This window comes from Sodiomyces alkalinus (genome assembly GCF_003711515.1).
Source record: "Sodiomyces alkalinus F11 unplaced genomic scaffold SODALscaffold_4, whole genome shotgun sequence".
Lineage (NCBI taxonomy): Eukaryota > Fungi > Ascomycota > Sordariomycetes > Glomerellales > Plectosphaerellaceae > Sodiomyces > Sodiomyces alkalinus.
Genome location: NW_021167082.1, coordinates 2,046,709 through 2,070,745, shown reverse-complemented (window position 1 = coordinate 2,070,745; position 24,037 = coordinate 2,046,709). Strand labels below are relative to the sequence as shown.

General features: G+C 53.8%; 10 protein-coding genes across 10 annotated transcripts; 3 read left to right on the top strand and 7 right to left on the bottom strand.

The window, feature by feature from the left end:
* Positions 1–124: 124 nt before the first annotated feature.
* Positions 125–1,946, bottom strand: SODALDRAFT_332867 (mitochondrial carrier). Its single transcript, XM_028611822.1, has 3 exons — positions 1,517–1,946; positions 1,149–1,446; positions 125–1,075 (listed from the first exon to the last, which is right to left on the bottom strand). The coding sequence occupies exons 1-3, from the start codon at positions 1,757–1,759 to the stop codon at positions 363–365; spliced, it is 1,254 nt and encodes a 417-aa protein (XP_028467229.1). The 5' UTR covers positions 1,760–1,946; the 3' UTR covers positions 125–362.
* A 102-nt stretch (positions 1,947–2,048) lies between these two features.
* SODALDRAFT_310888 (mitochondrial inner membrane protease subunit 2) lies at positions 2,049–3,045 on the bottom strand (the record flags this gene model as incomplete). The annotated part of the gene is made up of 2 exons (XM_028609151.1): positions 2,049–2,650; positions 2,780–3,045. The coding sequence occupies 2 exons, from the start codon at positions 3,043–3,045 to the stop codon at positions 2,344–2,346; spliced, it is 573 nt and encodes a 190-aa protein (XP_028467228.1). The 3' UTR covers positions 2,049–2,343.
* A 354-nt stretch (positions 3,046–3,399) lies between these two features.
* On the bottom strand, positions 3,400–5,041 carry SODALDRAFT_332864 (eukaryotic translation initiation factor 2 subunit alpha). The gene is made up of 4 exons (XM_028611821.1): positions 4,735–5,041; positions 4,651–4,666; positions 4,148–4,518; positions 3,400–4,084 (listed from the first exon to the last, which is right to left on the bottom strand). The coding sequence occupies exons 1-4, from the start codon at positions 4,803–4,805 to the stop codon at positions 3,601–3,603; spliced, it is 942 nt and encodes a 313-aa protein (XP_028467227.1). The 5' UTR covers positions 4,806–5,041; the 3' UTR covers positions 3,400–3,600.
* A 291-nt stretch (positions 5,042–5,332) lies between these two features.
* Positions 5,333–6,907, top strand: SODALDRAFT_332863 (mitotic checkpoint protein BUB3). Its single transcript, XM_028611820.1, has 4 exons — positions 5,333–5,414; positions 5,479–5,731; positions 5,788–5,870; positions 5,941–6,907. Exons 1-4 carry the CDS (start codon positions 5,405–5,407, stop codon positions 6,660–6,662), a joined length of 1,068 nt encoding a protein of 355 aa, XP_028467226.1. The 5' UTR covers positions 5,333–5,404; the 3' UTR covers positions 6,663–6,907.
* A 98-nt stretch (positions 6,908–7,005) lies between these two features.
* On the bottom strand, positions 7,006–8,752 carry SODALDRAFT_159112 (hypothetical protein). The gene has a single exon (XM_028606922.1). It carries the CDS (start codon positions 8,318–8,320, stop codon positions 7,283–7,285), a length of 1,038 nt encoding a protein of 345 aa, XP_028467225.1. The 5' UTR covers positions 8,321–8,752; the 3' UTR covers positions 7,006–7,282.
* Positions 8,753–9,654: 902 nt separating this feature from the next.
* Positions 9,655–11,557, bottom strand: SODALDRAFT_159144 (aldo/keto reductase). The gene is made up of 5 exons (XM_028606923.1): positions 11,061–11,557; positions 10,914–10,980; positions 10,747–10,846; positions 10,374–10,647; positions 9,655–10,305 (listed from the first exon to the last, which is right to left on the bottom strand). Exons 1-5 carry the CDS (start codon positions 11,267–11,269, stop codon positions 9,729–9,731), a joined length of 1,227 nt encoding a protein of 408 aa, XP_028467224.1. The 5' UTR covers positions 11,270–11,557; the 3' UTR covers positions 9,655–9,728.
* Positions 11,558–12,139: 582 nt separating this feature from the next.
* On the top strand, positions 12,140–15,452 carry SODALDRAFT_332860 (hypothetical protein). The gene has a single exon (XM_028611819.1). The coding sequence runs from the start codon at positions 12,325–12,327 to the stop codon at positions 15,286–15,288; it is 2,964 nt and encodes a 987-aa protein (XP_028467223.1). The 5' UTR covers positions 12,140–12,324; the 3' UTR covers positions 15,289–15,452.
* A 581-nt stretch (positions 15,453–16,033) lies between these two features.
* SODALDRAFT_294868 (squalene monooxygenase) lies at positions 16,034–18,433 on the top strand. Its single transcript, XM_028608766.1, has one exon. It carries the CDS (start codon positions 16,476–16,478, stop codon positions 17,997–17,999), a length of 1,524 nt encoding a protein of 507 aa, XP_028467222.1. The 5' UTR covers positions 16,034–16,475; the 3' UTR covers positions 18,000–18,433.
* A 19-nt stretch (positions 18,434–18,452) lies between these two features.
* SODALDRAFT_344296 (dolichyl-phosphate beta-glucosyltransferase) lies at positions 18,453–20,356 on the bottom strand. The gene is made up of 3 exons (XM_028613156.1): positions 20,201–20,356; positions 19,304–20,071; positions 18,453–19,212 (listed from the first exon to the last, which is right to left on the bottom strand). The coding sequence occupies exons 1-3, from the start codon at positions 20,288–20,290 to the stop codon at positions 18,811–18,813; spliced, it is 1,260 nt and encodes a 419-aa protein (XP_028467221.1). The 5' UTR covers positions 20,291–20,356; the 3' UTR covers positions 18,453–18,810.
* Positions 20,357–22,077: 1,721 nt separating this feature from the next.
* Positions 22,078–23,642, bottom strand: SODALDRAFT_339744 (hypothetical protein; the record flags this gene model as incomplete). The annotated part of the gene is made up of 2 exons (XM_028612880.1): positions 22,078–22,904; positions 23,168–23,642. 2 exons carry the CDS (start codon positions 23,640–23,642, stop codon positions 22,078–22,080), a joined length of 1,302 nt encoding a protein of 433 aa, XP_028467220.1.
* Between the last annotated feature and the right edge of the window lie 395 nt (positions 23,643–24,037).

Genomic DNA, 24,037 nt, shown 5'->3' with positions numbered 1-24,037 from the left:
CCCCCCTTTTTTTTTTTTTCTTCTTTTTTGTCGCAAACATGATTGTAATACACGCGTGTACGGATACGCGTCCGAAATGATGGAATTGAGCAAGCCATATCTGATGAAATATTAAACATTGAGATTCTCATATCAATACAAAGTGAGATTGCATCTTGTCGCTCTATCAGGACCGGATTCTATCTACCAGTGATGCGTCCACTCCTATGTATCCCAAACGCCGACCCAAATGGTCGCTTGACCGTCAACCTATTAGCCTATCGCATAGGTTAACACCTCATCATACGCTGTACAGGGAATCGACCGGCTATGTTGTACACTTGATGCCTCTGCTCCATGCATCTCAAAGCCCCTCAGTAATATCACAGAGCACGCTCCTTTTCCGTAAGCGGCATCCACACCTCCAATTGCCGCAATAACCTCTGATATAGGAAAAGCATGCACCCGCTCTGGATGAAAGTCCAGACACCGCGTGGGCCCACCCCTCTAAACCAACCACCCACTCCCTCTGTCTGATAGATCACCTTGAGACCTCTCATGACCGATGACGTTTGCAAGTTAACGGCACCCGGGCGCGGGGTGTGTGTTGACGGAGACGAAGTGGAAATGTTGCGCTTTTGTGGACTTGGACTGGCGGCCTTGGCTGTCGTCGTTTTGCCTTGATCCGCCGTTCCATTGGTTGTATTGACTTGCGTCTGTAGCCTTGTCTTGACGACGTCTAGGGGGCACGTCATGACGCCAGCCAGGCCGCCCGCGAGGCCCCCAGTGAGCAGTTCGAAGGGCATGCCGACATCCCTACTCTCTTTGTACTCCTGAGCCCAGGCCAGGAACTGTTCCCAGAACATGAACTGTAAAGCCGAGAATGGTAGGTCGCGATAGAGGGTAGCCTTGTAGCCGTAAAAGAGCGCTGACGGGCCCTCCTGACGAACAATGGTCCTAGCGGCGTCCATAGTTCCTCTGTAATTGTAGCCGGACTCGAAGAATGGGTTGTTGTATCGGCCCTGTAGCTGCATTCGCGTCTTGAGGACCTCAGATGGGACGTACACAACCGACGCAGCGAAGTCTCCGAGCAAGCCTAGCCATACCCCAGCAGTTAGTGCGGCGCATTAAGCAAGAAAACGCATGCATCAGATTTTGTGTAAACCCACCCGCAGATAGATACGCCAAGTGCTGTTGGAGCCCGTGGTCGATGAGGAATCGTTTGCTCCATTCGTACGTCCCGAAGAAGAGCATCGTGCCGGGAAATGAACCCCCTAGTGCCGGTAGCCAGCCTCCGTAAAGACCCCTCCCAATTCCTTCTTGCCTCCATATCTTGTAGTATGAGGAGCCCAAATTAACGTATTTCGGCGGAAAGTGCGGATCGCCCTGCTGCCGGGTCTTAACGGTGTCGAGGGAGTGCATCAACATGTCGCCAGTCGAGCCTCCTATGCCTCCGGCGATCATCGCCTGCCAGTGTAGTGTCAGATGCTAAGAGGACAACATTCGCAGGGATCGCAGCCGAAGGAAAATTCCATACGTGGATGTAGGGCGGGCGGCTTTCCTCGCCGAGGTCTGCTTCAAGCCCCATGGCCTGGCTGGTCGAGGTCGAGTGCCCGCTGAATCCAATGTCCGTGACAAACTCCGCCCCAACAACACCATGACTATCACCTCGATAAGCCAACGATGTGCTGGTGGCCGTATTCCGCGTCGTGACCGATTCCGAAGACGATACCGCAGGTGTAAGGGAAAAGAATCCGGCGAGGCGATCAGCGAATGACATGGACCCGCAGCTCCGGAGGGCCGGGGAAGACTCTTCAAAGAGAGGGGGTTGGGAACGAGTTCGCCGAAACGACTAAGATCAATGTATACGCCGGGCACCTGAAAAAATGAAAGCGAGAGCAAGGCACGGGTGCGATGTTGGGGAGGTTCGCGTTGAGGGCTTCCGGGAATCGGTATCAGAGACAAATTGAAGGCAAGAGGAAAAAAAGAAAGAAAAAAAAAGAACTACCGAGTACTAGCCAAAGCTACCAAGGTACATCATCTGCACATCCATCCACGACTCAGGGCAAGCGGTGGTCTGTGCATTGACGAGATAACCTATCCGTATCTGTAAGGTATGTACGTAGGTCCTCTCAGGCAAATCACGTATGGTACTCAGCAAGTACCCCTGAATTGACACCAAGCCAAGTCCTCCGTTGACTTGGACAAGTTCTACCGAGCACCGAATATCCCGAGAGCTCCGAGTTCTCCGTCCTTGGCTGAAATAGCTAACCACTCTGTTCCGCGATTAATCTACGGAGATCACAAGGCTGCTTAGGAATTTATATGAAGAGTGCTGGCGCCAATGTTGAACATAACCGTGTCTTATGTTGCCTCAAAGTCCCTGCTAGAAGGAAGCCATGGCCGTGGCTTATACTCCCACCACTTCACACTACCGAACTTGCGCCATGGGTACAAGATGTGGGTGACCCTTCCGGTGATCAGCTGGATCGCGATCGGCCCGTACGTGTTGCTGTCAATGCTCTTGCCTTCGGGTCCGTCCCCCTCCACCCAGACGTGACCTTGCGGCACCTTCACCACAGGATCAGGGTATGGCGGCCTCGTCCGCACCAAGTCACCCTCGAGGGCAATGATTCTCTTCACAACAACGGTTTCCGGGCTATATGGGCTCCTAAACAAAGCGCGCGGTTTTCCACGCGAAGAGTCAGCTTGTCTGTCCGGACTAGTATCGCGGATGCAGCGTGCAGCTAGCTGTTGGAGGACAGGGCTAAGGGAGAGGGCAGGTTCGTCTTCCACCGACCTGAAGGTAACGACCATGCCTCTGTGCAGATTCTGCTTGCAGTCCCACTTCCAATTGAGGACTACGTCCCGCTTCCAGGAAGTGTCGATGTCCTCGTTGAGGAAGGGGAACATGGACGGGCCGTGTATGTTGGATATGTCGGCTACATTGTAGCGTACCCAGATGATGAGAGGAATCCAGCTCGCGAAGCCGAACAGGCGGACTGTCAAATCACCAAAGAAGGCCCTCTGCCATCCCCCTCGCCTCCATATTGAGCTCAAAGCCATGGGCAAGCGATTTGGTTAGGGAATCCGTACATCGAGCATCGCCAATGTAGATGCTGGGATGCATGATGACCACAACACAGCAAGAAAACTTAGAAAGCCCACTTTGTAAGGTACCTTACCTGCACGGCGGGTTAGGGGACCATCGACCCACTCGATCCTTATCTTATCTAGACCATGACCACATAAAATCCAAACCCGCCGAACCGTTCATACGGTGCGTAGTACGGAACGGAGCACGTCACACAAGGTCGATCAAAGCACTGCCTAAGACAAATTATTTCATGGTCACATCCGTTGTCTAATCGGCCTAGAAACTAGGTGCAGAGTAATATAAATACCTTGCCCTTGCCAGTGCTTTGTTCCTTCGACGCACTGATGCGTCAGTCACCGGAATGCGAATCGTCCGCCGCAAGTGCCCGACAATCCCATCTACCGAGCATCAACCCTCCCGGTCCGAGTACTGACCCCTCGCAGTGCAGCGATTATCACAACTCCAGCTTCAGAAACCCTCGCAGGCTACGTTGAGAAGCCGTCCTTCCCGTCTAAGCCAGATCTTTAAATAGTATCCGGAATCTCGTCGTCGCTTCCACTGACGCTCTCATCGCCGCTAACTTCGGCATTCTCACGTTCCCTCTTCTCCATCAGAGCTTGTAGCTCAGCATCATCGCTCTCCGTCACCGCCTTGGGCTCCATCTTGACGACGAGTTGGCCGCCAGCCTGCTCGATGCTCGTTCGAATGTCCACGATCGCCTCCTCCAGGCGGGTAATGCCGTGGCTCTTGTCCAAACAGGTGCTAGTGAGGACATAGAGAGGCGGCGAAACGAGCCTGACCTTCACTTGGGTTTCCTCGGTGTTTCTTGCCTCGGCGGTTCGTAGGGCAGTCTTGATGGCATCGATCCCTTCGTATCCGAAGCAGGTCACTTCGACGTCGGCGCGAACCTTTGTGGGCTGCGGAGTCAAGCGCTTTCCAATGTACGACTTCAGCTCTTCCGCGACGGCGTTATTCGGAAAGGTAACGTCCTGCCATACGTCGGGGTTGCTAGGAGCGAGAAAAATAAGCGCATGGCCCCAGTGACTGTAAACTGCCCAAGAGAATGCTTACGTGATGGATAGCTTGAAAGCATCAATGGCATGGCCGAACTTCTTGTTGAGCGGCCATGCTATGGTCTCGTACAGCTGGTCGATGGGGGTAAGGGTTTTCTCTGCGACGTGGCGCATGATGGAATGGACAATCTTGCCCTTGTTGTATCGCTCCTCGCATTTGACAATATCCTCGGGGGAGACTCGCCGCTTGCTGAGATCGATGTAGCCCTTCTCCTTGTCCACACGAAGAACGACCACAACCTCGTTGCGTCCCACTCGGATAAGCTTCTGAATACTCCTGATTCTACGTCGGGAGAGCTCTGAAAGCAAGATCATGCCGTCAATGTTATCGTACTCGAGAAGCTTAACATAAGCACCCATCTCGGCAATCTGTAATTGGGTCAGATTTTGGATGAAACGAGAAGGGTTTCCAATATTCGACAATGTGAAGGACAAAGGGAAGGACGGTGGCATGCTCGTCATATCGGCAGCAGCATCCACTTCGTATCATGGGAGACGGACCTGCTTGACATTGACCCTGGAAAAAAATAAGTATTAGCACATGGCCTTTCGATTTGGGTAGGAATGCAGTAGGTAGTGCCATACATAACAAACTCATCGATTTCGGGATACTTGTTCTCATAGTATCTATAATGGCTGTAGTTTGGTTCGGACATGGTGGCGGTTTTGCGCGCGATCGCGACTTGCTGAAGAGCTGGGTGGTGGTAGGGGAGGATTCGGAGGGCGGGGTGAGAATAGGAGGGCGGGTCGCTCAGGTTACGATCGCTGACAGAAAAAAAAAAAGGACGTCGATGATCGATATGTTTTCCGCTTGAAAGATTCTCGGAATCAAAGACCTTATGCAAAGTTCCTTTACTATTTGGTGGCGCGGTTGTTTGGTGTGGATGCTCTTGCCGGAGTCTTTTTGGGTTTCGAGGGGCAAGTGCTGGATTGAAGAGTCACAATTTTGTCTGCTCCAGGAAAATTGCGGCACTGAACGGATGGTGGGGTGAGGCTTGTTGTGGCTGAAGTCAACGTGGTAATTATTACGAAGTAATTAATACCTACCTTATTACCTAAAGTACCTTAATATCCGTGATCCACAGATAAGCAGGAGATGTCTTATCTCACGTGACTAAGTGCCCCTCCGACCCATCGAGGTGGATGTAATCGAAGGTACGAAATAGTAAACAAAAAGCTGTTGCTATTGTACGAACATTTTGCGAAAGGGTGCTGGAGCTTGACCTGTCTCCGCGTAGCCGATCGAGACAAAACAATGGCACCCGGTATGTCTTGCTCTTTGCGGAGTCTACCATATACACGACATTTTATCTAACAATAACCCTCTAGCTTCTCAATATGAACTGGCACAGCCTCCCAGCGACTCCGTCACGGCTGTTGCGTATGCACCACAGTCTCCCACTAGACTGCTTGCCTCGTCCTGGGACAAGCATGTCTACCTCTATGACACACACAATGGCTCCGAAGACGCGCAAGGGACTTTGCTCAACACATTTCAACATAGAGCACCGGTGCTAGATGTGTGTTTTGGAGCCACCGACAATGTAGCATACAGCGCGTGTCTGGACTGGCAAGTTTATAGGTACAGAGCGTCCTGCGACCCTATTATAAACGAGTGCTTTCTAAAACAGCAGACAGAATCGACTTGGAGACCGGAGAAAAAACGTCCGTCGTCAAGCATGGTGCGCCGGTAAGATGTGTAGTACACAGCCCGCAGCACTGTGAGCCTCCACTCCCCGTCTCTGCCCCCCCGAGACACTTCTGCTCACAATAGGTCTTCTCTTCTCCCAGCCCTCCTTATCTCCGCATCTTGGGACCAGTCTCTTCAGATCCATAACACACGGGAGCCGTCGACACCGAATATCACTATACCTCTTCCGGGAAAACCTCACGCTCTCGCGGCCAGTCCCTCCAAACTCGTCGTCGCCATGACGGCACGTCTCGTACACATCTTCGACCTGACCTCGCTCCCGTCCCTTTTCGGCTCTCCAAACCCCGCGGAGGTCAAACCTTGGCAGCAGCGCGAATCGTCGCTGAAGTTCCTCACCCGTGCCGTCTCCTGTATGCCCAACGATGCCGGCTACGCGACCTCAAGCATCGAGGGACGCGTTGCCGTCGAGTGGTTCGAAGATTCCGCCGAATCCCAGGCCCGCAAGTACGCCTTCAAGTGTCACCGCCAGGCCGCCCCTGCCGACGAGAACGGCGGTGGCGGCGACATCGTGTATCCAGTCAACTCCCTCGTCTTTCATCCTGTCTACGGCACTTTTGCGTCCGCGGGAGGTGACGGGACGGTAGCGCTATGGGATGCCGAGGCGAAGCGCCGTATGAAACAATACCAGAAATTTCCCGACAACGTTGCCGCACTGGCATTCTCGGCCGATGGAAAGTACCTCGCCATCGGCGTATGTCCGGGCTTTGAAACCGGCGTGGAGGATTATTCTGGCGAAGGCAAGACCAAAATCTTCATCCGGGAGCTGGGCGATGGGGAGGCCAAGGGGAAAGGTGCCAAGTGATGCGGGTTTCTCCAGCCCTATAAACTTCAATGTGACAACAACGGGTATCCTGGTTGAAGTCTGACCCACGAGCTGGCGCAAGGCGTTCAAGGCAGGTCTGGCCACTTTCGTTTTACTGCAGGGCACAGGTTGTATGAAGGGACATTCTTTTGTTGCATCTTGAGTCGCCGACACTGCAGAATAGCTGCTTCTTTGCCAGCTATGATAATATAATTAATGCGGCCTGCATGGGATCTCGACGGCCCGTTACTGTTATGTCAGAAGTAGTACCCAGATGTGTTATCACCCACTCAATTATTCGACCGCCGGCTGTGTTTGATATCTGACGCTTCTCAATTCAACAGCTTGAAATCCCTTGGCATTTCCGAGGCCGTCTTGTCAGACTTCTGAAGCAGGAGGCTTCTTGATTAGCAGCTGTTCCGTTGGACACAGTACACCATTCGCTCCCGTTTCAAATTTCCTGCTACATTCTTTCAACTGGAGTATTGTTGCGTTGTTCCTTTGTTACTGATACATCTCGCAGTTTTGGCTCAGATCTGAAGTTCCTTTCCCCTTTTTATGTTCTCATCTTAGCTACGCCCATCCCCTGTCGGCCAGTGTCGACAGGAGGTTTCGGTTCTTTATTCGTCCTTCCTGGCTGGTGTTCCCTGGGCGTGTTCGCAATTCACTCCAGTCCTGTCTATGAAGTTGCCTGCTCTCGCATTGTAGCCGAGATCAAAACTGTGCTCAAGCCCATCTTGTTTGATGCTTTTCATTTCCAGCATCAGCAGCTCGCCTCGTCTGGGTTGGCCATACTCTGCTAGATCCCAGATTGGCGGTGAAGTCCAGTCCTTCTCTTCGTCGTTAAGACAGGAGGTTGAATCGTCATCGTCACGTACACCTTCCTGGTTATCATTGCCATTATCATCCGGGGTCTCTTTCAGGTAGGATCCGGGTTCGTACTCTTCGTCTGGCGTATTTAACTGAGATTCGACTCCTTCACTAACATCCCTCTGAGAGTTGTCGCATATAGCAATACATGCCATTGGAACGTCGCCTGTAAGATAAATGGCAAAATCCAGAGGGTCTCTCCAAGCTCGCGAACAGTCAAGACCTCTACGCCTGATTGTCGGTGTATCTGAGGTTATTGACTCCACGGTCACCACGGATCCATTGGCAGATACCTCGCCGTCGGTCTCATCCCCCGGTGTCCGATTATCACGTTCCTCTATAGGCATGGGCTGAGAAGGCTTGCTCCCCATCGCGTATAATTCTGGGTCGATCTCGATCATTCCGCGTCTCGGCTTTGCAGCCACAGCAGGATTTCTCAGCTCAGTTGTGGTCGAAAGCTGCCTCATGCCACTGATAGCGTGGTACTTTTTCCGTCGTCCTCGTTTAAGCGGTATGCTTCTTCCCGTGGGTACAGCTTCCAAGTCTTCGAAGCCATCTCGGCACAGATGCTCTTGGTCCGCCTGTCGAAAGGGCAATGGTGCGACTGGATCAACTGGTGCAACTGGTGTTTCGAAATCCTCTAAACGCACCTCTCGATGCAGAATGGACATTGGCGCCAGCCTCCCACGTTGCCTGGGGTTTCCTGCACGCCGGGACTCATGCATAATCGGCACTGGAAGTCGTCGTCTTTGGATTTCCCTGGGAGCTACCGCGCTGTTAGCCATCATGATGTCAGGACGGCTTGAACGTCCTTTGAAACTTTTTGGACTTTGTCACCAAGCTCAGCTTACACTTGACAGGCGGTGGAGGTATTCCTGTAGTATCTCGACTTTCTATGGGCCCCATTTCATGAGTATTGGACTGCCTCAACAGGGACGCTGTTACAGTCGATTGGGAAGAGTTGGTAAACCTACCACGAGCTTTGATATTGTGCCAAGGGGAAGCTTCCGGCTCTCTGAGGGACATGGCCACGCATCCATGTGGGCATGGCTTGCTTGCTGTCCACTCGCCATCGGGACCTTGATCGAGAAACCTCTCTATAGAGAGATGCGCCAATGATTCCGTCTTGCTTCGGGAAAGCTTGGGCAGACCTCCATGTGGGGACCAGCCTCCCCTTTCTTTTAGTTCGTCCGTTGTCATATGTGAGACCGATAGCCCTTGGGCACTGAAGAAACGAGCTAATGAGAACTAGACAAGGCGGACGACGGGCTTTGCAGTAGGCTCTAGCATTGGATCATTCATTCGAACATGTATTCCGGTTTCAGAGAAGACCGGGGGACAAGTAAAACCACGATGCCCTCTAGCAGTTAGAGCTGAGTTTGTGCTCATCTACTTAGAAGTTAGAACTGCTCACCGCCTCATGGGGAACTACGAAGACGCCATAACCATATGTATCTGGTAAAGTAGACGAAATTCCCGCGGGTGGGAGAGGGAAGGAAGTGCCCAGGGGCAACACCGGATGGACCACTTCCCAACCAAACCCTGGCTCGCCTTCATTCTGGGAGAGTAAGGTAGTAACCACCGCCTTACACAGACTCGACGCGTCATTGCCTAAGGTAGCCTGGACACCCTCGCCCAGTCCTCTGTTTTGTTCAGCCAGTGATATCTTTTCCGGGTCCACTGCGATCTTTCTGCCTGTCTGGCACGTACCTACCTCTCTGGAGTCCACTGTCCCCGAAGTGGGGGAGAAGAGGAAAAGATGGTACGGGGGGTAGGAGTTGAGTAAGGTAAGGTACCTTGTCTGACTCACCTAAGTAAGGTAGGTACTGACTGCCTTACCTTAGATCACCTACCTTTGGTAAGGTACCTTCTCTTGCCGCATCTTCGCTCTGCTTGCCCCTTGGGTGGTACCGTAGAACTGGTATCAAACAGTTCATAAAATACATTGACAGGTATTGGTGCGCGGGTGAACATCGACTGCTTTTTCTCGGTCTAGAAGGTTATATTATATCGATGGTGGACTGGTTCGTATCAATTGCAGCAATTTGAGATATAATTGTCTTAATGCCCAGTAGGTGACCCTTTGACACAATGCCCTAAGCTTACCCGATTCTTCTTGTTCTTTTTCATTCTTTGATATGTCGTTCAGAGGAATATCACCAGCTCATCCCATAAAGTGCTGCTCGTCTGAATATGCTATTCCCCCACTTGTGCTGGTGTTATGGACTTGGGTAGTGGCACAAAGTCAAAGTGTCCTCCCATCTTCAAAAGCCACAAGTCATTCGGTTGAGCTGGAAGCCCGCCTCTGCCCCATAGCAAATTGTGGGGAAAGCCCATGTCGAAAGGAGCAGCGGCCTCAATCTCGCGTAATTCTTCGTCGGTAAGCTCTAGGCTCAAGGCTTCGATGCTCTGCCTTAAGTGATGGACCGTCTGCCCTCCAACGACGGGGAAGACGTACGGGCACTTGTGCATTACATAGGCCAGAGCCACGCTGGTTATTATAGTCCCCTTGCGCTTGGAAATCCTTTCCAAAGCTCTGCTGATTTGGATATGTGCCTCGCTGATTTCCACCTTGGGGGCACTCTGAGACTGGCGTTGCTCTTCCGTCTTGAAAGCGCCTCCGCCGAGTGCGCCCCAGGGAACCAACGCCATACCTTCCGCCTGAGCCATTGGGATAATTTCGCGCTCGAAGTCGCGTGACGCTGCCGACCAGCAACCCTGATATACGGAGAACTGACGCAAACCGTGGTTTCGTGCATACTCATTCGCTTTGCTTCAGGTTGTCAGTCGAAACCAGAGTCACTCGTCGAGACCAGGAGCCAGGGGGCTATTCTGACTGACCTGACGGCCCAGGCAGGCGTATTGCTGACTCCAAGATACAGAACCTTACCACTCACGACGAGGTTGTTGAGCGATTGCATCAGTTCAGGGATGGACGTCGAGTAGTCCCACCAATGGACATAGAGTAGATCAATGTAATCGGTTCTCAGCTTGTGAAGGCTGGCCTTGACTGATGTGACAAGGTTTTTGCTTCCGTTGCCCGTGAAGTTGGCCATGATATGTGTTGACTGTGGCACCCGGCCCATGTAGTTGGTCGAGTACTTGGTGGCGATGACTGCAAAGTCCAGGTAGTATGAGCAACTGGGATCAGGAGAGCTAGGACAGCTAGGACAGCTAGGACAGCTAGGACAGCTAGGACGAAAGATTGCCATACCCATCTGTTCTCGTACGCCTCTCTTGCTCATCCAGTCTCCAATCCACGTCTCCGACCCCTCCCATTGGTAGTTGTTCGAGGTGTCTATGAAATTTCCACCCCAGAGGGGGTTCAGTATGATTTTCACAAAAGAAGCTGGTTTTGACAGGGACGGGATGATTGGTTACTTGTTCAAAGAAGAAATCTAGAACATCCTCGGCTGTTCTCTGATCGCAGCATTCCATGACACCCTTCCTACAAAAAGACCATCAGTGGCCTGGGACCCCAAAGCCGCCTGGGAGAGGCCGAAGAGCTGGGCGGTAGCATGTCCATACCAGGAATCGCCAAAGTGCATCGTCCCCAGACACAAAGGGCTCACTCCGACCGAGGACGTGGGTGACAAAAGCCTATACCGTCCCAGGGGACTCCTCGGCGTCGGGGCGAATGGCATAGCAGTCAGAACGCCCATGGCCCTGGTGCCCTCGGCAGTTTGACGGGTGCCATGGGGTGAGCGGTGATGCTGTGAGGCATATGTAGTCGTCATTACGGCCAATGGCGCGCAGTTCGGAGGGAAATGGGAGGCTTTTACTTCTGGTTTCTGGCGGCTCGATGTCCAGGTGGGTAGGTGGTTAGGTAGGCAGGCCTTCAGTGGATGATGGAAATTTCTACGTCGTCTTCGAGATATCGGAACGAGGAACAGATGACAGTTCCTATGATCTCTAGGTAGGTAGGTAGGTAGACTACCTTATGCAAAGGCGCATGTGCCTGGAAGTAGGCCCGTCTCTAAGGTAGGTAGTCACGGCCCACGACACTTCTCGACCAGGGGCTTGTAAGGAGCGACGTTGCTCGCAGTCTGGCTTGCCTATGTCCCGGTGAAATCCACGTATAAGGATATCGCGACCCGGTAGCAGATTTCGCCTCTAGGAGGCTTGTCTGAACTGTAATCAATAAGAAAACCCGCTTCTCGAAGACAAACTGAGGCCATGCCAACAAGCTTGGTGCAACGGGAGATGATAGATCTATCTCCCCTTCTGTTCACGGATCCTCGTCAGGGACATGGCTCGGTTCTTTCTTCAATGTACCCGCTTAGGATTGCAAGAGGCCTCGACAGGTTGATGGCTGCAGTCTGAGTTTGCCGCCCATGGTCTCTGCCTGCCATCTTGAGAGTACCTGGACATGAATGTCTATGTCACGCTTTCTGAGATGGTCGGACTTGGTCACCATCGTCAGTAAGTAATTGCTACCCGAGCGCGTAGCTGAGTTATTACGCAGAAGATGCTGATTAAGCCTTCTACCGACCTATGGATGCCACGGAATATGCAAGGACCGTTACCCGAAGCATATCCACTCTGGGAAACGTACGATGCCCCAGCTAGGTACGTACCGGCACATACTGAGAAACCAAGGATTTTCTGACGGGAAGTCTATACGTTGGTGATTTCTCTCGACTACCAGCATTTATTTAACATCAATTGACTTCGATCCGCGGCCTGTCGACTACAGTTGTTCTCCCCTCCCCGAGCCGTCCTTCGACATCCCGAGGTCGAGATGTTCAGAGAAATCCGCCCGGCCCGATATGGTCACTAAGCGGCTCTCGTCATGTCAGCGCCCTCTCCTGTCCCCTCGAAAGCCGCGATCCGCGCCCTCCGAGGTCTCCTATTTGGAACATCCTGTTCCATCGTTTTACTAGCCGAAGAGAGACGTCGACGAATCAGTATTGCGCGGTCCGCTGTCGAGAATGGGAGAAAGCTGAAATCCCTGCGGCGCTACAGCTCTGCTGGCGCTGCTACCCTCGAGGCTCTTCGAGAAGAAGCGGCAACAGATCCAACGTTCGGGAACTGGTCCCTCTCAACATCTAGCTATACTATCTCTCCCGAATCCGAAGCGCTTCGTCGTAGTGACTCGAATTGGAATGACGAAGACGTTCTCGATCTTGGTCCCGACCCCCGACAACCGAGGCTGTCCGTCAGGAGAAAAGGCGTGCGCTCAGGCTCGACACGCAAACACCCGAATGAGCGCGATGCAGAAACAACACCGTCCAACTCACAGACCTCCGATTCGCCCCATACATATGCAGTTCGGTCCTCGGATCAAAGGACAGAAGCTCACTTCACTCTCACACAACACAGCCTGCCGAGGACCAAGATATTCGTGGACGCCTCACAGAGTGGTGCGAATGCGTCTCAACTTTCGATAAAGGCTGCGCTAGACGAATTCTGGGCATCAAATCGCGATAAGATGCGTGTCGACTCTACTCTCCGACAACTCCAGATTCACCCGGATGTCGTGCAGCCGGATCGTTCCGCCCCGTCTGCGGCCTTGCAGCTCTTGCGCCGCGCCTATGACGACGTGTCGCATGCAGAGGATGTCCCAACCTGGTACTTGGAGCTCTCCCGGCTTCTGTGCCTTGCATGTCAACATGAGGGCGACTACGACGTCGCTGGGAGGATTCTGGACATCTTGGTCAGGCATGGACCCCTCCGCCTAGAGGACTATACCGCCCACCGGCCGTTTAAGATCATGCGGTCCCTGATGTTTCGGCCGGTCCGTGACGCCAACGAATCCAAAGACCAGATCGACCTTGTGGCACGACTGTTCCTTGCCGATATACCGGATGACCAGGATTCCCGGACAGCATATGCCGCGCTCGCCAGGAAGGTGGTGACAAAATATGTCGTGCTGGGTCATTTCGACGCTGCGAGCGAATTCTTCGAGCTGTCCCAAAGAATATGCCAGTTCAAGACCGAGACGGTGATTTGGTTCATCGATCACCTACAACGGAGCGGTCATCATGTCGAGGCCATCGATGCCTTCGTCCGCTCGTTTCATAACTCTTCCGACCTTTCGGATCGTCCGGATCTTGAATACGACAGCATACTGCACTCGGTGATCAGCACAAACGGGTATCGGGCGCTTGAAATATTCCAATCCATGCATTGGCTACAGGGCGACCGAGCATTCCACGCAAAAAGCGCGGCCCTCATCCAAATCATCCAAATCATCCAGCGGTGCTGGGAAAGTTCTAAGAACTACGAGCGAACCAACTGCCTCTTCGAGGAGCTGGAGGCCAATGATTTCTACGGATTTCAGAACACTTATGATATACAATCTTTGATGATTCGGATCGACTTGGAAGCGGGGAAAATGACAGTGGCGCAGTCCAGATTTTTCCAGCTTTGTGCCGCGTATCCCCAGGGTAAAGCGGACATTGAGCTCAGATGTGCTTTCTCTCTCCCGTATGCCGCAGTGGGGGATTGGCGGAGAGTACGAGCTGTCTTTGAGAGTGCGCGAAATATGGCGCCGTTCGACCCCGTCCAGCAAGAGCAGTACGATGCAGCATTCTCTCGAGTGCTTCAAATGTTTAGGAAGAATCACACGTGGGGCGAGACGGAAGAGTTCGTGGAAGATTTCATCGGCAATCTCGGGGTCACGCTCGACCGCTCGCTCGTCCGGTCCATCGCCGACCGGCACGGGCGGTGCCGGGAGACTCGGGCACTGGCTCAGTGGTTCGGGTTCTGCAAGGAGGCGGGATTCGTACCGGATGCCTCGTTTTGGGCAGACTTCCTGCGGACTTGCCGGAGACAGTGGGGCTACGGAGACTCTCAGATCATATCTCTTTACAGGGAGCTCAAAGCGTTCGATGTCGAGACGGATTTCCCCGAGGCCGAAAAGCTGGTCAAGAAACTAGTGGGGAAGAATTACAAGGCACCGCGGCTGTTCCGAGTCCGCATGGCGTCGAGGCTAAAGCCGTCGGACGAGCCGACCGCTTTCGGGCGGATGCAACTAGAGGCACAGAAGGGCCAGTGGAGGAGTGTGCTCAGCTCGTACAAGAGAGCGGTGCATAACGGCATGGGATATTCGGCCCGGTGTCTCTGCCTCGCCGTCAAAGCCAGCATCCACCTCGACGAGGGCTCGAGCGGAATGGCCATGTCGCTCATCCAGAAGGCGCAGATCGAGGGCCACGACGTCAGCGGGGCCGTGGTGCCCCTGATCTTAGCGGACTTGGAGCGGGTCGAGATGGAAGAGAGGGAAGCGGCGGATCTGGAAGAGACGCGAGGGCGCCCCTACCCGGCCATCCTGCGCATCTTCGAGGACTTGCGGAAGGACGGGCTGCGCATCGAGGACGCCGTGTTCCACAAGGCGGCACAAGTGTGCCTGGCGCTGCGCAACTACCGCGAGGCCATCTCGATCTGCGTGTTCGCTGCGGAACAGAACGGGTTCCGGGACTTGTGCTACAACGTATACAACTTCTCGAACCTCTGTCAGGCGTTCACGATACGGCACGACTACGAGCAGCTCCGGTGGATGTTGGATCAGCTCGGGAAACAGGAGTACAGGACGTGGAAGCGGTGTCGGACGAGCCTCAAGTGGATGGTGCATTACCTGACCAAAGCGTCCCAGGCTGAAAAGGCGGAGTATCTCAGAGAATCGGACCTATCCATGCTGGCGTGCGTACAGGAGGCGCTGAGGAGAGTGTCAGAGGAGAAGGCCAGCTGGGCGATCGAAAGAGACCAGCTGTTGCTTGGTGATTCTCATCCGACGAAGGATGAAATATGTATTTGATGGATCCTGTAAGATGAATACCACGGTGGCCACGTAATGTTGGCCAAGGCTCTGTTTGTTACTGTCTTGGGAAATGGGGAGTAAATTACATGGAGTGAAGTTGTCGCCGGAGACACTTGACAATGTGGATATCCATACCATATGTAATTACATGTCAGCACGCAAAAGTATCTTATCTTGGTTTACAAATGTAAGGTAAGGTAGGTAAGGTACGTTATGGTATGCGTACCTAAGGTAGGTAGGCACACAGTATAAGTGCGGGTATGCCAATAAGGTCATTACCTAAGTTAAGGTAAGGTAGGGAATAATTTCGTCCCTACCTTAAGGTACCTTGGGAAGGACTATCTTCAGTTGACGTACGGATACTCGTCGCTGTCCCTTGACTTGCATGTGAATGAGGGGCGGCGAGATATCAGTTACACTGTGTGGTTCTGCGAACCAAGTACGGATAGTCGCTGACGTTCTGCTGTTACCCAACTGTGGCTCACGCTGTCACTGTACCCGGGCAGTGTAATTTATGACACAATCAATCCAGTGTACCAACGCCACATGGGTTAAAAACTGAAGCGACCCCCCTGGAAGACTGAGCCTGGGTCGGGAAAATAGGGCCCAAATCAAGAAGATTGATTGGAGAGACACCCACCGGGGCCAGCCGGCATGGCACGACTACAGGAATGTATGGTCCCAGGCATGACCTTCTTTAAATTTTGCACGCGTCTCGTTTTGGCATCCAACGGGGTCGTAATTAACGACCCCTTACAGACAAGCAGACCACTTTTCAACACTCCCGGACATCTGACGTTCGGTGCAATTGAACCTTGAACCTCTAATATTTCTTCCCCTTATTTTCACACCCTCGTTCTTGCGTCTCTGTTTTCTCCCGCCTGACGTCGCCTATGCCTTTGTATTTAAGCGCCCCTGGGCTGTCTCTCTAATTCAACACTTCTCTCCTAGACTCACAATAAGAAGTCTCAACTATACCGGCGCTTTGTCGTCTTCTCCTGGTCCGACGAACTCGAGGACCTCCTTCAAATCAGATCTTCCTTCCGACATTCTCTGACTTTCCGACTTCCTTCACTCGCCGACACGTAATCGCCACTCCTTCCTCCTTTTCTTTATCCCGACCTCCATAACGATTTCCTCTCCTCCCACCTCTCTCCGCTCTCCCACCGACAGCGACGGCAGCGATGGCTTCCCCAGCCGTGGAAGCCCGAACCGAGAGGCGTGTTAAATATCATGAAGCAGACGTCGTGGTCGTCGGCGCCGGCATCTTCGGCTGTGCAGTAGCATATGCACTGGGGAAACAAGGCAGGAGTGTCCTGCTCCTAGAGAAATCTATAAAAGAGCCGGATCGGATCGTGGGCGAACTACTGCAGCCCGGCGGCATCGCCGCCCTTCGCAAATTGGGCTTGGGGAGCTGTATAGAAGGCATCGACGCCATTCCCTGCTATGGCTACAACGTCATGTTCCACGGCGAACCCGTCGCTATCCGCTACCCCGGCGTCGACGACGAAGGTCGGATTGTGTCCTCCTCCTCATCATCATCACCAAAGGGGACGCCCACCGCCGCTGCGGCCACAGCCGACGTCAAGCAACCCACCGGCTGTTCGTTTCATCACGGCCGCTTCATCATGAACCTCCGAGGCGCATGCCAGGCGCAAGAGAATATCACGGTGGTCGAGACCGAGGTGACAGGCACCATCACCGGCGACGATGCGAACCAGGTCCTCGGGGTCAAGGCGCGTACTACCAATCCGGAAACGGGCGAGAAAGATGCCGACTACTACTTCGGCCAATTAACCATCATTTGCGATGGCTACAACTCCAAGTTCCGCAGGCAGCTCCTCTCCGAGGCGCCTGTCGCGCGGTCCAAATTTTACGGCCTCGAACTCATTGATGCGCCACTACCCAAGCCGGGCTTCGGTCACGTCATCATCGGCAAGGCCTACCCAGTCCTCATGTACCAAATCGGCACCCACGAGACCCGCGCCCTCATCGACGTCCCCGACAAGCTACCCGAGGCGTCTCCGGCCGCTGGTGGTGTTCGGAATTACATAACCAACTGCGTCATCCCGACCCTGCCGGCCGAAGTCCAACCCTGCGTCGCCCGCGCCCTCGAGGAGGGAAAGCTCCGTTCCATGCCCAACTCGTGGCTCCCGCCCTCCCCACAGCCCCGTGTGGCCGGCGTCGCCATCCTCGGCGACGCCATGAACATGCGCCATCCCCTCACGGGCGGCGGAATGACCGTCGCCTTCAACGACGTGGTCATCCTATCCGAGCTGCTCGACCCGCAACGCATTCGCGACTTGGGCGACGTCGCCGCCGTCCAAGCCGCGCTCTCCGCCCTCTACTGGCGCCGCAAGAACTTGAGCATCATCATCAACGTCCTCGCGCAAGCCCTCTACACGCTCTTCGCCGCCGACGACCGCCTCCTGCGCATTCTGCAGAACGGCTGTTTCGACTACTTCCGCCGTGGCTACGCCGACGAACCCGTCTGCCTCTTGGGAGGACTCATTCGCCGCCCCTGGGTCCTTGCTTACCACTTCTTCAGTGTTGCCTTCCTCGCCCTTTGGCTCAATGCCCTGGACGTGATGAGCGGATGGGGCGTCCTAAGCTTCCTGAAAGCACCTCTCGCCCTCATTGATGCCGTCTTGATTTTGTGGAGGGCCAGCGTCGTTTTCCTGCCCCTTCTTTGGCGGGAACTGCGGTGAAGTGCGGCTGTCGTTTCTTTCTTAGGGGTTGCGAATAGAGCACCATGTGCTGCGAGGCTTTTTTTTTTCTTTTTTTCTTCTTTTTTCCCTTTTTTACCCTTCCTTTGCGGCTTTGTACTATCATGGCGCTGTCAGGGAGAGCTGGGAAAACCCGACCTTCAGGGTATCGTGGGGATCATATCATGTATGCCTGCATGATGTTTCTCGCCCCGGCTTTTTCGGAGTGGAAGACGCAAGCCAGCTTCTTCCGGAGAAGGGGAATATTCTGCATATAATCGCATACATGCGAACCCTCATGTTCTCCGAAAGAATATCGAGCGATGGCGAATGGTGTGATGGGATATCCGATGGGTGGTTCTCAGGTCATTTTTGCTCTGAGTATCTCGTTTTAATGCATCTAGACTTAATGCTAATCATGAATAAGCCAAGCTTACCTTATAATACCTTCATCGTGCCACTTCATCTTCATTACTTCTCGGGGTTGTTTCCCGAGGATGTTACTTTCTGGTTCCCTCTTTCGTTATCTCAGCTGATATACGACGCATATATACGGAACTTGTATGAGTGTGTATGTAGTGAATGACTGAGGGCTCAATCCTTTCCTCTAACCGGTGCCACTTCCCTCTGGGTGGCGATGCCTGAGAACTCCAAGACGCAATGCAGTGAAATCTATAACCGTTCGCTCTATGCAATAATTCAGGCCCTGCCCGCTCTCGGGTAACTATCCTTGAGGAACACCCATAGGCCCTCTGTTCCTGCGCTCCCACTGCCCAAACGTATTGCTCGCCCCCTGTCTTTTCTTTTCTCGTCCTCATGTCAACCTCCGTCGATAAACACCCATCATCCAGCTAGCACGCAGGACGGCCAGACCAATGGCCATGCGGATGCTGTCGGAAATGAGACTCATTTTGGATCCCGGGACCTCGTGCCAGTCGATGGGCACCTCGGCAACGCGGATGCCGGGGCTCGCGCCAATAACTGCGCCTTCTGCATTGAGAACCGGGGAAGGGGGCGCCGATTCGGCAAGAAGGAGCATCTCTATATCGAAGATCCAGCCCTCGGCGTGCATGTAAGGGACAATGTGCGGGAGGGCGGCACGTGTGAAGAGCTTGAAGCCGCATTGCGTATCGCGGAGGCGCGAGGTGGCGGGCGGCGTGAGGATCATGAGAACGAGGTGGAAGGAACGCATGAGGAAGTTGCGAAGGAAGGAACGCTGGAAAAAGAAAGAAAAAAACACAATCGGTCAATATATGTATGTATATAAATAAAATGGTTCCCACTGATGGACAAATGGCAAGACATACCTTGACAACAGCCTCGCTGCCGACGAGATGAGCGCGGCTACCAATGGCAACGCCGCGGTGGGAACCATCTACCACTTCCTCGCATCCCTCAATGAGTCTCCCCATGTCGCTAAACTTGGACGCGCCGTCGGCGTCGGCGAAGAGAACATATTCGCCGCGGGCGTGGCGCATGCCGTGGGTGACGGCGCCTCCCTTGCCGCGGTTCTTCTCCAGCTTGACGACGCGTAGAATATCATGCAAGCCCCGCTGGCGCGAAAACTCGAGACACACATCGACAGTGCGGTCCTTACTGCCGTCGTCGACCACGAGGATCTCGTAGCCGTTCAGGGCTTCGGAGGGAGCATGTTGAACGTGGCGGCGCGGGGTAACGGGGTTCAGCCCGCGCTTCTTGTTTGCGGAGACGGAACGCGGCTTCGAGAGGGACGGCGACGGGGTGGAAGGACGGCCAAAGTTCTCATCGAGGTAGGCGACGGCCTCCTCCAGAGTCGGCAGGACACGGTCTTCTTCGTTGTAGGCGGGTATGACCACGGTTACCCGGACTTCGGCCGGTTCGATAGACCCTGTGTCGGGGATGACGTCGGCAAGGCGCGGGTCGGTGAGACGTGTCTTCTGTTCTGAGGCGTGGCGTTCTGCATGCCAACGGTCGAACCAGCACGAAAGAGCGGCCTTCTTGGGTACGTCGGAGCCGGGGGATGATGTGATGTAAGTCTTCTCGGATGGAACGACCGGACGGGGTTTGGGCGCGATGCTGTGAAGCAGCAGTAAGAGCTATCCAATAGCAGGTTCTCGGTCAGCTCGCCTAAGTTCATCCACGGGGGATAACATAGCTAACAAATGGGGTGTCTGAGGGGGGCCTTGAACGCAAAGAAGAGAAGGGGAAACGGGCCGAAGGCTTACAGCTTGGTGAGCTCCAGCTACCAGCACGAGAAGTGCCAAGACTGCCAGAACAGGCCAAGGCACCTGCGCAATGTGGTCTATGATGGCCATCTTAAAACCACCTGTTCGCACAAACACAGGAGGTCTTAATTGATGGTGGGTAGCTGCGCATGAGTGGGGGGGAGGAAGAAAAGGAAATGTTGCGAACTGTCTTCATCCACAAGATGGAGGCCCAAATAATATGATCAGTAATCGCTACCAGGCGGTGATACCTTCCAGGTTACCAAGTGCGAAGTTACTCCGTAAACCAGGGACCACTTCACTATCTTAGTCAGGGTTCCGTTCCTGTCAAGATCTGTTGCGTGGTTGCCTGCAGGCACCACCTGTTGACGGCTAAATCTAGTCTCCACTACCCTTTTGGACTGGGATATTCTTCCTTCCACACTACACGTACACTACATATACACACATTTCACACATATCACTGTTCGACCTTTGAACATATCAACATGGCCAAGTACCTTATTCGTCCTCATATGTACGAAGTACTTCCACGTCGCGCTGGTTGCACATTCAGTCTATCAACGCGTGAGAACACTCTTAAGGTCCCTACCTACCCGGGTAGGGGTGGGTATAGGTCAGAGCTCGAACAGAGAATTTTGCACTGACCAGAGCCAGGACAGAGATATCGCTGTCAACATAATGTTCTAAGACTTCGGACATCTGACCAGTCCATCGAGCTCTGACCTATAACCAGCCAAACCCGGGTAGGTAGGTAGGGACCACCTGTTTCCCACGCAGTACATGACTCGGTCTAGAGATACTCGACGATATCAGGTCCGTCAGCCTCTTCGAGGCTCACTTTCACACAATCGCGACAGCTCGGCTAAAAGCCCTCTCGTATCCAATCAATAAGAAGACAAGTCAGCCCTTGGCAACAGATTAGGAGCGAGATTGACGTTGTAGAACAACTGTGCAAGAAATGTGTACGTTGTACACCCCGAGAATTACTTCGTACCCTCCTCGCGTCCTGAGGCATCCATAAGGTACCCAGGTCAGGCTACTCTGTACCAGGGTACGCATCTAAATCAATACGTGTAGAACGTAGATCTAAAGGGTATGTATTTAGGTGACATCGCCCTATGCACGCAGAGGTCGGTCCCCGGATTAGGAGAGGGAACCCACTGAGGCGCAGTATCGTGTGTACATACGAAGGCAAGAAAGCTGGACCATGTATCCATAATCAATATATTACCTTTGACGCACCTCTGTACAGCCAGCCCTTTGTCATACCTGGTTATTTCTACGTAGTATCTATAGCATCATCACATGGGTCTGACTGAGGTAATTATTGGGGCCTAGAACACTCTCTATTTCATCTTTCTTTATCTACCTTACCCAGGGTGGTATTCACCGTCATCCTTCCATTAGATCGCCTTCCCGCTTCTGCTCCGCACTCCGTACATGCCTTACCAACTTGGCATGGCAGGGCGAGATCCAACCCACTGCCCCACCGTACTTCGTCTCCTTCCCTTCCCCCGCCTTTTCCTCATTCCCAGGATAAACAACCACGCATACGAAGACAGACCAGCAATTCCTTCGTTCGACGCCGAAGACACCCCATTATACGATCCAGCTCCGAACTACCCAGTAGTAACGAATGGAGTTTTTTGTTTTATCATTTCCAGGTCGTAAAAGGTCCCCAAAAAAAGAAACGCCGGTCATCCCGATCGGGTGAAGTACAGAATCTAGCGTAGAGAGGATATATCGCAAAGAAGAGTGTGTCACTCAACAGGGTGAAATGGTTGAGAGAGAAACAAGAAAAAGGAACGAAATCAAGCGAATCGTCACGTTTCATCGATCAGATGAACCAGACGCCTCTTTTCCATCTACCAACCTCATCTTCGTGACACGGCAACGGCTGAACCCATCAGGGGTTGGCGCGTCTTCTTTTGAAGCTTCCCCCCGCCGGGTTTATGCTTTGACAGTCGCTTTGCAACCTTCGTTGGCAATGGCTCTGACGACGCCACCTTGAGGGTTTCATGCTTGGCTGGGGCAGATTCGCTAAGGACCGTCGAAGCAGGGCTAGCTGTCACGTCCAGTGACGAGCCCACGTGTGGGGTGTGCTCCATGTTGGAGTCGATTGTCTCAAGCTCCGTAAACCGGGTGACCTTGACCTTGGGGGCCCGATGGTCCTTCTGTTTCGCCGACAAAGGTGACTGCTGCTCTTGCTCCTGCTGCTTCTGGGAGATATTTTCTTTCTGATCGGAAGTCGGAGAGGGTAGGGGCGGAGACTCCCAGATCGGTTCCTCGGTGATTACAATGGCGGCTGGCGTCGTGGGGGCTGAGCTGAACGTGGACGACCTGGATGAGATGGGCGCCGACGTAGGGGCAGATGATGTGACCGAAGACGGGGCGGAACCAAAGTCGAATGACGCGAACGTTGGCTGATGATTTGGAGCGTTGCTCTGCAGGCTCGATGTGGGCGACGTGGCGGCCGACGAGATGGAAGTCGCCTCGGCGCGGGGAAGTGTCCCGGGTAATTGTATGGACCGGGTTGCACCGGTTGGCATCGCATTGAAACCCCGTGTGATCATGGATGGAGGCGGTCTCCGGTCGTGCGCGGTCGTTATGGCCGCCCGAGCTGCGGCGGGGTCGCCACGGTCAGAGGCGTCGGATGTTCTCCGTGATCTGGGATGCAGGCGGTGGGCGGGCCGAGTCGGTGCTGTTGAAATGCTTGAGGTGGGCGAAACTTTGGTGCTATTTGTACCGTTACGATGGGAAGCCTGTCGCATTTCGAGGTCGTCTAGCGAGCTGATGGAGTCGCCTGAGCTGTCGGCCGGGGAACCTTGAATGACGGCGCGCGCGGCGTTAGTACGGGTACCGCCGTTCTATTTTCCCCGTCCCTCTCCCCTTCTTCTCTCTTCCTTCTTTCCCTCTCGGGGGACAGCGGAGTGTCAACTCCACACAACGCGGCTAGCGACTCACCTTTGCCCGACAGAGAGCTGGTACGGCCGAAGTCGAATCTGGTCGGCCTCTCCACATCTTTCCCTTTCAGCGAGGACGAGTAGACGGCGTCCGAGCCGTAGTCTCCCCAACCAGGCGCCGGGGGAACGCCGGTATAGCTGTAAGTTCTAGGCAAATTGCCAACTGGATTCGCGTTGGCTGCCGGGAAAGACACATGAGAAAGGCTGCTGGCGATACGAGGCGGCGGCCCGGGCATCCTCATGTTCATGCCGCTGGCGGCCATGGCGCTTCTTCGTCGATTCTGCTCGACGATCTTCCCTCTGTCGTCGACCCTCCAGCTGGGCGGGGCATTGGTGAGGGCATCGCTAGCAGCGTGGGTAGGGACGTGTCTGTATGGAACATGAGACTCCTTCTCCTTCTGCTCTTGCTCTGTCTGGATTTTCTTGTGCTCCTTCGCGTGCGATCGCGCCTTCCTGATGGACGAAAATACCGACATGGTCAAGCGAGTCGATGTGCCTCGCGACGACTACCGCCACAGGGATTCCTTCACAGACCGAGAAAAGCTGACAGCCGATAGGGAAGAGGAAGTAGAGGTGAAGACCTGGGCAATGAGGAAAAGGGAAATGGGGGAAATATAAAAGGCCGCCTGTAGGCGAGCCGAGACAATAAAGCGTGGAAGACTGGCGATGGGCTTGCTATTATAGGAAGGCGAATACAATTTATGGGGTGAGCAGCGACGAATCAGCTGGGTTCCGTCGAGATGACCCGGCTGTTTGGGTAAAGTGGGAGTGAGGGGTTGGAAGCCTCCAAGCAGTAATTAAAGAGTCGAGGTTCAGAATATTGGAGAAAACAGCGACTGAATCAGAAGAGGAGGGGTTCCGCCTCCCAAAA

Bases quoted from the DNA above. Each gene is read 5' to 3' on its own strand.
- SODALDRAFT_332867 (XM_028611822.1), bottom strand. From the start codon at position 1,759: ATGTCATTCGCTGATCGCCTCGCCGGATTCTTTTCCCTTACACCTGCG. The intron at 1,447-1,516 runs GTATGGAATTTT...CTACACTGGCAG, and splicing joins GCCGCCCGCCCTACATCCAC to GCGATGATCGCCGGAGGCAT. The intron at 1,076-1,148 runs GTGGGTTTACAC...GGGTATGGCTAG, and splicing joins CTTGGCGTATCTATCTGCGG to GCTTGCTCGGAGACTTCGCT.
- SODALDRAFT_332864 (XM_028611821.1), bottom strand. From the start codon at position 4,805: ATGTCCGAACCAAACTACAGCCATTATAGATACTATGAGAACAAGTAT. The intron at 4,085-4,147 runs GTAAGCATTCTC...TCTCGCTCCTAG, and splicing joins GCTTTCAAGCTATCCATCAC to CAACCCCGACGTATGGCAGG.
- SODALDRAFT_332863 (XM_028611820.1), top strand. The intron at 5,732-5,787 runs GTACAGAGCGTC...AACAGCAGACAG, and splicing joins CTGGACTGGCAAGTTTATAG to AATCGACTTGGAGACCGGAG. The intron at 5,871-5,940 runs GTGAGCCTCCAC...CTCTTCTCCCAG, and splicing joins AGTACACAGCCCGCAGCACT to CCCTCCTTATCTCCGCATCT.
- SODALDRAFT_159112 (XM_028606922.1), bottom strand. From the start codon at position 8,320: ATGATGGCTAACAGCGCGGTAGCTCCCAGGGAAATCCAAAGACGACGA.
- SODALDRAFT_159144 (XM_028606923.1), bottom strand. From the start codon at position 11,269: ATGACGACTACATATGCCTCACAGCATCACCGCTCACCCCATGGCACC. The intron at 10,981-11,060 runs GTATGGACATGC...GTCTTTTTGTAG, and splicing joins ATGCACTTTGGCGATTCCTG to GAAGGGTGTCATGGAATGCT. The intron at 10,648-10,746 runs GTATGGCAATCT...TGGACTTTGCAG, and splicing joins AGGCGTACGAGAACAGATGG to TCATCGCCACCAAGTACTCG.
- SODALDRAFT_332860 (XM_028611819.1), top strand. From the start codon at position 12,325: ATGTCAGCGCCCTCTCCTGTCCCCTCGAAAGCCGCGATCCGCGCCCTC.
- SODALDRAFT_294868 (XM_028608766.1), top strand. From the start codon at position 16,476: ATGGCTTCCCCAGCCGTGGAAGCCCGAACCGAGAGGCGTGTTAAATAT.
- SODALDRAFT_344296 (XM_028613156.1), bottom strand. From the start codon at position 20,290: ATGGCCATCATAGACCACATTGCGCAGGTGCCTTGGCCTGTTCTGGCA. The intron at 20,072-20,200 runs GTAAGCCTTCGG...GCTATTGGATAG, and splicing joins TAGCTGGAGCTCACCAAGCT to CTCTTACTGCTGCTTCACAG. The intron at 19,213-19,303 runs GTATGTCTTGCC...TTCTTTTTCCAG, and splicing joins GCAGCGAGGCTGTTGTCAAG to CGTTCCTTCCTTCGCAACTT.